This window comes from Procambarus clarkii, chromosome 33 (assembly GCF_040958095.1).
Source record: "Procambarus clarkii isolate CNS0578487 chromosome 33, FALCON_Pclarkii_2.0, whole genome shotgun sequence".
Classification (NCBI taxonomy): Eukaryota; Metazoa; Arthropoda; class Malacostraca; order Decapoda; family Cambaridae; genus Procambarus; species Procambarus clarkii.
Genome location: NC_091182.1, coordinates 8,605,648 through 8,619,239, shown reverse-complemented (window position 1 = coordinate 8,619,239; position 13,592 = coordinate 8,605,648). Strand labels below are relative to the sequence as shown.

The following is a 13,592-nucleotide window of genomic DNA, read 5'->3' as shown; positions in this document are numbered from 1 at the left end:
TTACATTCCTCTCTCGTCCTGTCTAAGCTCGATTATGGTTGCCCTGCTTACTCGTCTGCTTCTCCTTCTACTCTTCGCCGTCTTGATGCTTTGCACCATACTGGGTTGCGCCTCAGTTCTGGTGCCTTTCGTTCGACTCCCGTCCTTAGCTTGTATGTTGACACTGGCTTCCTGTCTCTCCAGGACCGCCGTGATGGCTACTGTCTTCGCTATCTTGCGCAGTCCTTACAACATCCTTCCTCTCGCCTCTGTCGTGCTTTAACTTTTTTTTTTTTTTTTTTTTTGAGATATATACAAGAGTTGCTACATTCTTGTACAGCCACTAGTACGCGTAGCGTTTCGGGCAAGTCCTTAATCCTATGGTCCCTGGAATACGATCCCCTGCCGCGAAGAATCGTTTTTTCATCCAAGTACACATTTTACTGTTGCGTTAAACAGAGGCTACAGTTAAGGAATTGCGCCCAGTAAATCCTTCCCGGCCAGGATACGAACCCATGACATAGCGCTCGCGGAACGTCCAGGCGAGTGTCTTACCACTACACCACGGAGACTGCATTTTACCCCTCCTGCGGTTCCTGCTCCTCTTCACCACCTCCCTCTTTCTGTCCGGTTATCTCGCCTCCAGGATTCTCTTTCCGTTCGTATTTCTAATGTTTCTCCTCATGTTGTTCCTTCTTTGCCCCCATAGAGAGTCCCTCTTCCGCGGTTTTGTACTTCCTTGACCCGTATCACTAAAGTTTTTACCCCTCCTACGGTTCTAAAACGCCTTTTCCTTGAGCACTTTTCTTCTCACTCCTGCTCCGTTTCTGTCTTCACCGATGGGTCAAAGTCGGCGGACGGTGATGGCTACTCTGTTGTTTTTCCTGATGACACTTATATGTGTCGCTTACCTCCGGAGACTAGCATCTTTACAGCGGAACTTTATGCTATTCTCTATGCTCTTCGTCTCCTGCTTTCTCGTTGTCAGTCTTCCTTTGTAGTTGTTGTTGACTCTCGTAGTGCCCTCATGGCTCTCGGGTCCTTTAATCCGGTTCATCCAGTAGTTGTCGAGATCCAGCATTGGCTGTTTCTTGTTCACAGTAAATTTAAGTCGGTTGAGTTTTGTTGGGTTCCCAGCCATATTGGTGTGTCTTTAAATGAGCGTGCCGATGCTGCCGCCAAGGAAGCTGTCCGCTCTTGTCCCATCTCTCGTAAAGGCATTCCGTATTCCGACTTTTACCCGGTTATCTATTCCTCAGTCCTTACCCGTTGGCAGGCTTCTTGGTTGTCTGTTACTGGTAACAAGCTACGTACTCTTAAATGTTGTGTTTCCTCGTGGCCGTCCTCCTTCCACCGTAACCGGCGGTGGGAAACAGCTGTGGCGAGGTTGCGTATTGGCCATACTCGCTTAACCCATGGTCACTTGATGGAGCGCCGCCCTGCTCCTTATTGTCCTAGTTGCATTGTCCCTCTTACGGTCGTGCATGTCCTCCTTGAATGTCCTGACTTCCAGGACGAGCGTGTGTCTTGCTTTCCGACCGCCCCTCGCGGTCACCTGTCCCTCGATAGAATTCTTGGTGACTCGGATACTTTTGATATCTTTCGCCTTATGCGTTTTTGTTCTCGTATTGGCATCCTTGGTGATATTTACCGCCCTCTGACTATTTTGCGCATTTGATGGTGCTACATAGCCTTCCCGGTTTGGTGCCTTCTTTTGATAATTACTTACTTGTGAATTTCTCAGTTTTTTATGTTGGGCAAAATATTAAATATGAACAAATGAAAAGGAAAAAACTGATTCTGTTGAGGGCTTATTAACCCACGCGAGACAGCCCTGTCTTAGAAATAACTTAATTAATTGCGTTCAACCGGACTGACTCATAACTGATTTTCCATTGTTGGGGACCAAGAGATGCCCACATTATTTCATTCAAATTTAAAACGTTTATTCATAAATTGTGGTTCATTTTAAATTGAGTTTGTTTGCAATTAGTACAAATTTTAGTGCATTATTTACATGAAAGTCATAAAAGTAAAATAACAATTAATCATTATAATTATGTAGTGCACAATTTAGATTATGATTTAGAAGCCTTATTGTTGAGTTATAAAAACTATTACAGTTGTGACTAGAGTGTACATTCATATAAAATACTTATTACTTACAATTGCAACAGCGAAATGTATTGAAAAACACATACAGCATAAAATTGAATTAGATGACAATTTAAAAAGGACTTAAGAAGATGACTTCAATTTAAAAAAAATTAAGCTTGAAGGAATTTATTGACACATTTTTCTCACGTTTTGTCTACACAGCTGCATAATCTATTAACTATTTACAAATGGTATAACTATTTACCACAAAAACACCTCTAGAGGCACCAGTAACTAGGCTGCCGAAGGGAGCCACTAGGGTGTACAGTTCAGGAGTGAGAATACCCAGTTAACAGATGATTACTCTAATTTTACACAAGATCACACTTACGTCATTGTACTTTATATCGAGACGAAGAATGAGCTGATTTTTTACTTATATTTTGAGTAGGAATGATTAACAGATGTTCCGAGGTAGACGTATTGCCATGATATAGGCATGCTTCTGTTGAACGTTAGCTGCGGGTGTTGCCCCTGCGTTGCTTGTTCGTTGTCAACACCATACATTTTTGTTTCTGCCCTACACAGGCGCTGTTCTGGCTGCTGGACGGCTCCCAGGACTACCTGAACCACCTCAACACGTACCTGGTCTGGCTGAGGGATAGTGCTCCCTACACCCCAGAGGGCCTGGTCGCCCTTGCTGACTGGGGCTCCAACAGGTACGCCGCCAATGCGGCCTTCCTCAGTCTCTGGGTTAGTATTTCTACTTGTTCTACTCCGAAGATATCAATAAAGACATTGAACTGAACAGATATTGTACAAAATTGCACAAAATTTAAGCGTTACTTCATTTAAGATAGGAAAGAAGCCATCTAGCATTTAACCGTGTGACAAAATCAATAAAGTGTGAATGTAATTCTTATAAAAAATCTTATCGAAATGCATGTAATTACCTTTCTGTAAACCACTTTTCATGAACTCACTAGACGACGCCATACCTTAAACATTTTATCTTTCATTGTTTATTTTTTAATCAAAGTGGGAAAGAATGGACACAAAACCCGTAAAACAATAAAAAGCCAATGTTTTTAATTTATTGCTAGTAAAATCAAGTCTTTTCCTTTTCTTTTTGTTGTGTTAAGGCAGCTAAAGAAGGCGTTGACACAGAGGTGAACAACGAGTGAGCGAGAGGACAGATAGGTCAGCTCCTGGGCGACAACACCCGCTATAACATGTCCTTCGTTGTTGGCTTCGGCGACAAGTACCCTGAGCGGCCCCACCATCGCGGCAGGTATGTACACTCGCACACGAAATAACGCACACAAATTTTGTAACATCAGAACTGCCTTCACAAACCTCAGTAACGAGGTATTCAAAATACTGTACACCACCTACGTGAGACCAGCCACAGAAATTGCATCCCTGTCTTGAAGCCCCATCTCAAAAGGGCATAAGGATTAAATAACTGAATATGATAATGCAATGAGCTCGACAATGAGGTAGGCGAAAATTCCCTTATAGACTTTCTTAAGTAAATATAAAAAAATTCATTCGCCTGGACAATCTACCGTCCAGTGGTTGGGCTGGATGAGAGCGACAGTCCCGACGCGTTATGCAGGTCAGCGGTCAATTCCTGACCTTCCAATTGATTTGGCACCATTACTTCCCTCAACCCGGTGGCTGAGGGAAGGGAGCAAGGCTCAGCCACCGGCAAGAGAGCCGGTGGCTGAGCGGACAGAACACTAGACGCGTGATCCTGTGGTCCCGGGTTCGATCCCGGGCGCCGGCGAGAAACAATGGGCAGAGTCTTTCACCCTGATGCCCCCTGCTCCTAGCAGTAAATAGGTTCCTGGGAATTAGTCAGCTGTCACGGGCTGCTTCCTAGGGGTGGAGGCCTGGTTGAGGACCGGGCCGCGGTGACACTAAGCCCCGAAATCATCTCAAATAACCCGTCCCATCCCAAATCCTTTTTTTTTATATCTTCCAAGTGCTATATAGTCGTAATGGTTTGGCGCTTCTTCCTGATAGGTTCCCCTTCCTTCAGGACAATTAGAGCCTTAAACCGCCGTCCACATAGACAGGAATCAATGCAATGATTAGACAACCGGCAGATGAAAGGCGGGGACTAAGAGCTGGCACAATCTGACGAGTACACATGCATATTCAAACATACAGCTGTATCTTATTTTGCTTTTGCAGCTCACAAAGTCCACAGATAGTAGTCCACATAGATAGTTCACAATCTATTTAAAATTATAAGCATTTTCTTTTTGGTTTTGTTCCAATGCATTAAGATAAATCAATATTGATCCTCACTGTTACCATGAACAACTGGCACAATCTGAGATTAGACTGCGCAGTTAACTCAAACATCAACAGACTAGGCCATGATTCCCTCATGTGAACTGTATTTTCCTCAGCTCATGTCCAGAGCCCCCGGAGGTGTGCGACTTTGGGTGGGCGTACACTCAGACGGGCCCTAACCCCCACGTCCTGTACGGCGCCCTCGTCGGTGGTCCACTTAAGGTATGTGACGCTTTATGGGATATTTGGGGTCACATATTAGGCATCTGGTTGCGGCCGTGCTCCAATGAACCAATTACAAGGGAAATACCTTACTAGTAACATACATGTTGATTGTAATCAGAGCATTTACATGGTTTGCGCAAAAGTTCTGAATTGCTGTTTTTATTTGAATTGCTTGGGTGCGTCAAGTCGAATAAACGTCTTCCCATTTGTGGTCCCTTTCCCTGATTATCCTTTGTAGTATGTAAGGGCGCCTCTATAGTTTACCTGTGTTCATGAGGCGCAAGTCACGATCAAAACTCAGTGTTTTCTTATGTGACACAAAAGACAAAAGAACCAATCAACCCACAAGTTAGCACTCGATGTACGCTTACACTACATTAAGGACAGCCAATACGGTAGTTTTTTCAACGAGCAGAGACCTCACTTGCCGGGGCGTATATGACTACAGTACAGCAACCACCACATCAGTAGTCAAAGATCTTTGTACTAGTGAAGTGAACCCTTTGATTAATATGTGAATAATATGATTATTTGTGTTGCCATGACGTAACTTTTATGTTCACTATACAGGAACTTCATTATTCATTCTTCACTATGCACAGTCTTCAGTATACATTCCTAGGTGAGGGTTTTCTTTGCACACAATCATCACTCCAGCTATGCCCAAGTGAAGATCCGGAGTATGAGTACTGTTACTGTCTCTCCCAGGGACCTTCCCTTCTAGTACTGTTGCTGTCCCTCCCAGTACTGTTGCTGTCCCTCCCAGTACTGTTGCTGTCCCTCCCAGTACTCTTGCTGTCCCTCCCAGTACTCTTGCTGTCCCTCCCAATACTCTTGCTGTCCCTCCCAGTACTGTTGCTGTCCCTCCCAGTACTGTTGCTGTCCCTCCCAGTACTGTTGCTATCCCTCCCAGTACTATTGCTGTCCCTCCCACTACAGTTGATCCTAGTCCGAAGGTCTGTGGGGAAAACTGACTCGTGGGATTTTATTTATTTAATTTAATTACATGTATTAATTTATTTATTAATTATAATTTAATTATAATTAATTTATTTGTTCATTTATTTCGATAGCGGAATGTATGATATTAAATTTCCCCACAAGCAGCTTTCTACACTAGTTGAGGGGGGGGGGGTTAATTACATAGACTAACTAATCGAAATTAATCAATTGCTAGAAATTTACTACTAGAGATTAGTCTACAATGGCTAGTGAATTGATGTATAGCTTAGCTGTTATGTTGGCTGCGGCCTGGTCAGCCAGACATGGACACGAAAGATCACGCAAATTGATTCTCCTCGTGGGTCAGGCTATAGCATCATCATGTGTCACGTGTTGTACCAGGTAGTACTGCTAATTTCTTCGCCCTCAATTTCATCTGTCAAAAGGGCACACAGTAATAAATCGCAACCAATATATGATGGCTATATCAGGGAAAATAATGATTTTATTTAGGTAATTTAGGCTTACCCGTTCTGGGTGGCGTGCCCACCATCCTAACCACTTGACACTGTAACTGCTCTATTGTTACGTAAAATATGGTGACAATAAACACAGACACTAAGAGAAAAAATATATATATTTGGTCGAGTATATTGTCGTTTGCTGGTGACACTTTGGCGAGCTATGATGTGATAGCGAGTTGAATGCACTGAGTGTCGGTACAGTATCTCGCAAGTGTCTGTTGTCTATTCTAAACCACACTTGAAAGTAGACTGGTTATTACTCGTTGTGGTTGTTTTTTAGATTTAGCTACTCAGAACGAAGTGTTCATGTAGCATGGGCTATGGTGAGCCCGTAATTTAGTTCGGTTATTCGCGATAACCTTGTTACTGTGATATTTGGTCAAAGTTTTTAAATGGAGGTGGGGATTCCTCCTTTTTCCTTGTTTCTTTTTCGCTTCTGTTTAAGTGCACTGGTTTTAGTCTTGTTTTAATTACATTATCTAGGTAGCGAATGTAGATGCAGAATGCTCACCAGTGAGTTCCAGTCCTCAACGGCTTTTCTAATCATTGTAGTCGCGGTGGAATGTGGTTGTAATGCAGCTGCTGTCGTTGGAGTAATGTTGAGTTTGATGCGCAGGGCTTCAGTAGCTTCACATTCCAGAAAGTAGTGCAATAGTGGCGCCTCTGCTTCTGTGCCACAGATATGACACTCTTTAACTATTGGGTTCATTACCTCCCAGCAGCACTTGTAACCAAGTCTGAGTCTGTGTATGGCTACTGCAATGTCTCTGGATATCTTTTTGCCAGGCTTGAAAGAGGAGTACCCAGTGCCTTGTTCATACCATATCACAGTGGATCTTCCTTCCGCTACTTTGGCTCTGCGGCGACTTTTGATAGTTGGGAGTATTTTCTTCTTGATTTGCTCCTTAATCTGTGAAAAACTTGGAGGTATTTGAACTTGAACAACAGGTAGAGCAGTGGCAGTTTTTGTTAGTGAGTCTGCCTTTGCTAGTGAAATGTTCAGAATGTTTTCCAGCGAAACTGGACAGGAATGTAGGGCCTAAGTGCTCCCGTCCGTGAGGTGTTACAGATTATACTACCGCCACCTTCCACGGGAATCTCGATGAACTGGAGAGCTGTGTCGGATGTTCGTAATCGCTGCAGATCAGGGTCTTCCCGTTGGGCCTTGCTGATTACACAATAGTCCACCTGAGCCGGGTTTTGCACGACATCGTTTATCGTGGTGTGGGAAAAACCTGCTGGGATTGATATTAGAGGAGACTACCAGGGACTTGTACTGAACTAAATTAAAAAATTACTGTCTGCAAATTAATTCAACTAAAATCTCTAGCAAGGGTTGTAAATCCTAGCTTCTCTTTTCCTAATGACAGATTGTGGGCTGTAAGAGACAGGTGGGGTGAATGAATTAGTTGATAGAAGTTCCAGTCCACCTGTAGACAGGGATCTCACATCAGCTTGTATTTTATACAAGGATAAGATTTAATAAATTCAGTTATATGACTGAACACTGGCTCTGTTCAAATCAGGGATTTAAACATACATAGTCTAGCCTAGCACCATAACTATTAACAGCCAATATGTTCTCATACTATAAACAACAATTTAAATTGTAAAAGTATATTAAATGACTTTAAATGTAGTCTAAGTACTGTTAACTAAGTACTAGCAATTATTCAATTAAATTAACTTATATGATAACTTAAAAAATAACTAAGCAAGCAATTATTAACTTAATTTATATATTCAAGTATATATGCACTGTATTTATATTCAATTTATTTGATTAGGTACAGTCAGCTTGATTGAATCCTTTCCCACACAATGGACACTCATGAAGTTTTATTTACTTATTGTAGTTGAATCTTTTCTGACATAATGGACACTCATGAGGTCTAGTGCTTGGATAAAGATTCACAGCTACACTACAATTTTAATAAACTTACTGATATATGAGGCCTTGCCTCGCTTTATAACCGATAGACAGATTTATAGAATATTAAAGTCACACAAGCATACAATTGGCCAACTATAAACCCAAATAACCTTCAATATACTTCTCTGAATGCCAGGGTGCCTGTCTGACAGGTGTGCCAGACTGATTAACTCTCTTGTCGCGAGTTTAGGCACGGTATTTTATTTCACAGCGTTGCTGTATGATGTACTAGTAGCGTTGCTACTTGGATTTTTCTTTAACTGCGTTGCAGAAGAATGATAGTTGATGGTGAAGGTAGAGCCACGTCACTGTGTGCTCCACTCTACACTTATAGATATATATGTTCTAGGGATTTTCCTTGTAAATATTGTCCAGGTACTCCCCCAGTTCTAGAGAGTATTCACTGGTGAGAAAGATAATTAGATAAGATGTCCTGAGCTAAATAATGTTTGCTAAGGATCTGTCACTGTTCACTCAGTTGTAAACAAACGCGAAGTCCCCCGAGCTATCGTCCTGGGCGGCGCTTCTTGCTCCCGAGATGTTCCTCCCTCTCCCTTGAGAGGTAGCTTTCAATGAATTTTGATTAATTATTTTTACAGTCTAGACTTATGATTGAGATAAGATGTGATTATAATATAATTAGATGTAGGATTTAAAGATTATAAGTAGTACTTGATAGTACCACTGATTCTTATTAAGGATTCGATTTATTATCTCTACCGGAAGCGATTAATGTTCCAATAGTTTTTTAATTAAGAAATTCTTCTAGAAGCTTCTGGATCCTTGAGAGATCATGCACAAAGTCATGTAGGCATCTAGAGGGCCCTATGGCGTACGTGATCATAGTGGCACTGTCATCTAGGATCAAGCTGTATAATGAATCTATTATGATTCGGATATGATTTTGATATGATATAGAAATAATATAGATATTATACATTTCTTAGTTGATTATTAGATATGGTGGGTAAAAATTTCCCACACGTGGGTCGAGACAGTGCATCGGCTATGACTTTGTTAGTTCCTTTGACATGGCGGATATCCGAGGTAAATTGGGAGATAAATCCCAGGTGGTTGGCTACTCGAGGAGAGTAGCCATCACCCTTGGCAGTCAGTGCATATGTGAGGGGTTTGTGGTCTGTGAGGATGTGGAAGTTCCGCCCCTTGAGGAAGTGCCGGAAATGTTGTATGGCTGCATAGATGGCGAGCAGTTGCCTATCAAAAGTGCTGTACTTCTCTTCAGTGGGTGGCATGTGCGCTGAAAAGAATGCAGTTGGACGCCATTCTCTTTCAATAAGATGTTGTAATACAGCACCAATAGCTGTGTTTAAAGGTCGTGTGTTTCAGACCATGTATGAGGTCGTATAAGTGTCGCAAGATGTCCGAACAATGTGGGATGAATCGACGATAAAAATTCACCACACCAAAAAATACCTGCAACTTCTTTGGAGTGGATAAGCGTGGGAATTCCTTGATTGCCTCGATTTTCTTCTCTAGTGGTTGGATCCCTGCTGCTAACACATGGTGTCCCAAGAAATCCAGTCCTGGAAGATGGAAAATACACTTCTCGAAGTTGAGCTGCAAGCCGAAGTGGCGCAGACAGTGAGAAGAAGTCGGAGGTGTAGCAAATGTTCTGTCGATGATGCACTGGCCACTAGCAGAGCGTCAATGTAGGCGTAGCAAAAAAAGGTCCTTAACTACTTAGTCATGAAGCGCTGGAATGTCTGGGCTGCATTCCGTAGACCAAAAGGCATCTTGGCGAATTTAAACAGTCCAAAAGGTGTTGTGATCGCTGTTTTCGGAATGTCTGCTGGTTCCACAGGGATCTCGTGCAACGCCCGCACAAGGTCAAATTAAAAAAAAAACGGTTGCGTTGTTCAATCCCTGGGAGAAATCCTAGATGTGTGGTATTAGGTAGCGATCTGGCAGAGTACGAACGTTGAGAGCCCTGTAGTCCCCACAAGGGCGCCATTCCCCTGGGGCTGTTTTCGGGACTATATTGAGAGGTGAGCCCATGGACTGTTCGAAGGGCAGATTATTCCTCCCTCCTGTAGCTTGTTGAATTCAGCACGTGCTACCTTTAATCATTCCGGTGCCAGATGACGTGGTCTGGCGAAGGTAGGTGCTCCCGTTGTAGAAATGTGATGCGTAATCGTATGTTGCATTTCTGGTCGAGGGCTGGCGGGTTGGGTCACATCTTTGAATTCATCCAGGAGTGCTTGAAGTTCCGTAGATGCGACGAGGGTGATTCTGTTACCCTGTATAGAGGTACTAGGGGAGGCTCGAAGTACTGCACCTGTGGGATCCTACAATACGCCGATGGTGTTGCAGGAAATCCCATCCAAGAATGGGTTGTTCCATATCCACTATGAGGAAAGTCCATGTAAAGCGACCCAGAGAGGCGAAATCGAGAACCAGGGCGTGGGTCCTATACGTACGAACGGACGTATCATTGGCGGCTCGTATGTCCAAACCAGGAGTGAGGGTTGGTTTGACCAATGGGGGAGGTAACACACTAGCTGCTGCACCTGTGTTAACGAGGAAACGACGTTTAGTTATGATGTCAGATATGGAGAATAGTGCAGTGTTTGAAATGGCGGGGTTACTGGCCAGTAACAGTCCCCGCAGAAGTAGTTTCTCGACTAGGAACAAGGAGCCCTACAGTTGTTGGGTTGGTGTCTGAACCTCTGGTGGTAAGAACAAAGCTCTCCTCGGTGTTCTCGTTGTCGTCTAGAGCCTAATACTGGATTCGCGTGATACGTCCTTCCTGAGCGGAAGAAACGCCGATTCTGGAGGACGTCGAGTTGTTGGGTGTTTGTAGTCTGCTGGGTATCACTGAGGTGGAACAACGTAGCGTTGTCAGTCTGCTAACCCTTTGGCAGTGAGGAGTTGATCCAGTTGTTGAATGCGGTGTTTCATCGCTGCCTATAGAAGAGCGGCCTTCAGTGCGGTGTACGTCCTGGTGTCTGGTGATGGGGCGTTGATGACAGCGAAGGCAGTGTGCATAGTCTCCGAGGGAAGTGTTGGCAGGGTACAAGTATACCAGGCTTTCTCAGTCGTAATTTCGTGGTGGTCGAAAATAGCTTCCATCTGCATGAACCAAAATTCTGGTTCATCTGCATTGTATGCTGGAAACCTGATAGATAAATCCATGACGAAGGTCTAGTTTACGACAAGGTGTTCTTTTCACTTACTGGGTCACCAATGTAACAGTTCAATTGTTACGTAAAGTATGGTGACTAAAAACACAGACACTAAGAGAATATATATATATTTGGTCGAGTATACAGAAGTTTGCAGGTGACACTTTGGTGAGCAATGGTGTGATAGCGAGTTGAGTGCACTGAGAGTCGGTACAGTATCTCGTAAGTGTCTGTTCTAAACCACACTTGCAAGTAGACTGTTTATTACTCTGTTGTTGTTTAAGATTCAGCTACTGGGAACAAAACGTTCCAAGTAGCATAAGCTATGGTGAGTCCATAGTGGATTTACCTGGCACAGGTAGTGGGGCTGTAAGGTTATTACTCGCTACTCTGCTGCTTATATGCTCGGGCAACACCTCATCGTTCTCCAAAAGATTGCAGGAATATTAACTGGAAGTAGGGAAAGGTTTGAGTTCCATAATTAGTACTAAGAAGAGCTTTGCTTCTCTCATTAGGCTAATGAGTTTGGAGCGAGTATATTTTTGGGATAATCTACTCGCTACAAACAATATACTAATATGATCGTAAAAGTAAGTTAATATTTGTCAAACGGGTAGAGAACAGTTCCATATGGGCTAGTGAAGTCATGCTGATAATGGAAGATTTAGCGTTTCACAACAATTGGAAACTAGAGGGAAATATTCCTGGAGCTTGCGAGCGTGCTCGAAGGCAAGACTTTGTTGATGTTAATAATGGTGACTCCTGTGCTGATCATGTGCCGCGTCGAGAAACCGGTTCAAGTTCTGCCCTTTTATTGACAATTGGAAGAGGCCTTAGTTTTGTTGGTAAGTTTATTAGATCCCGTCTTAGAGAATATTTTTTGATTAATTCTGACCCCTAGACTGGTGTTTCAAATGATGAATAATATTTAATGGTGTATATTCTTGTGACGTTGCAGTTATATCCTCATTTTCTCGTGGAAAATTCCACAACTCTAATTTTCTTTGAATTATTAAATAAAATACTTTTGTGTTAATTTGTTAATACAAAATCAGCAGCAATATTATCTGCATATTGTAATGAAAGTTAGTAAAGGTTGTCGGTATTTCCGAAAAGGTTTCTCTTCCCCAGTAGTGATGCGGTCCCTCGCTGGGTGCCCCAATACTCCTGCTTTTCCTCCAGGGTCCTCTAGGGTTCCTTAGGGTTGCTGTCCCTCCTAGGGTCTCTTCACTACTATTGTCCTCCCGCCCATTGTCTTCCACAGTACTGTTGATGTCCGTTCCGGTGTCCCCCAGTACTTTTGACTTACGTTCCAGAGCCCTCCCACACGCCCACTCCTGGTCGTATTTTATTAGTTTTGAGGGCACCTCGACGACCCGGGTACCCAGTGTTCTTCCAAAATCCAAATTTCTTGTGTTTAGGGTCATCTACCGCCCCAGAGGCTCTACGTAAAATACACAATACCCAAAATCTTCTTCCTGGAAACACTCTACCATTATGTTAAATTTTACTGAATTTTGTTGTTAAGCCTAAGTAAGCCTTCTTGTCCTCGACAAGGAGAATCAGTTTACAATTAAGGAAAACTTTGTGGTTTACAACAGACTACCTTCACAGCTCACAATTTATTCTCTTCCTTCCCCAGACCGGCGCATACCAGGATATCCGCCAGAACTACCAGCAGAACGAGGTGGGTTGTGACTACAACGCCGCCTACAGCGGTGCCCTCGCCGCCTTGGTCCAGCTCAGTTAGGAAACTGATATTGTCTACAGCTGAATAGTTCAGGAACGTCACTTCTCGCTTCTATTATCTCTCTCTCTCTCTCTCTCTCTCTCTCTCTCTCTTTCATTTATCCTCATATACTGTTACAACATTTCCAATTATTACCCTCAGTCAAACATATAATTATAAATTTTATCTGCAAAATTATTAAACACTGCTAAGAAATATATATGTATGTTTAATTTATCATCAAAAATATTTAAAGATTGTTAAGCTGTTGTTCCAGCGTTAGCATATTTCGCAGGACCAAGCCGCTGCTCCATGACCAATCAAATAGCAGTGTTGGTCCTTGTCTCGCCGGCGGAACACCATATTATGTACATTCCCATAATGTGCGAAATTGTCTGAAAGAACATTGACAAACCAAAGGAACCTAACGCCTAATGTGTGAATGGAATTAAATCCAAAACCGCAAGGGAACTAGCTGGTGAACTATGTCTACCAACGAAACTTCTATTCAGAAAATCTCTGGAACCAGGGGAAAGTTCCCCGGAAATTGGGAATATGTAAATGTCACATCACACCCAGCACACAACAGATGACACTAAGCTCTAAAGATATGAAGAGAAAATAATGTTGAGGAATTACAAACAGATCTACAAGAACTTCACAAATTGTCGGAAGACTGGCTTTTAAATATCGGAAAATGGAAAACTTTGTATGTG

At 42.9% G+C, this 13,592-nt stretch overlaps 1 protein-coding gene across 1 annotated transcript in view; it reads left to right on the top strand.

The window, feature by feature from the left end:
* Positions 1-13,007, top strand: part of LOC123747794 (endoglucanase E-4-like) — a 44,256-nt gene extending 31,249 nt beyond the window's left edge. Inside the window, 4 exon segments of the mRNA XM_069335295.1 lie at positions 2,665-2,829; positions 3,219-3,367; positions 4,497-4,602; positions 12,790-13,007. Coding sequence (XP_069191396.1) covers positions 2,665-2,829; positions 3,219-3,367; positions 4,497-4,602; positions 12,790-12,897 — 528 coding nt within the window. The 3' untranslated portion in view covers positions 12,898-13,007.
* Positions 13,008-13,592: the final 585 nt, after the last annotated feature.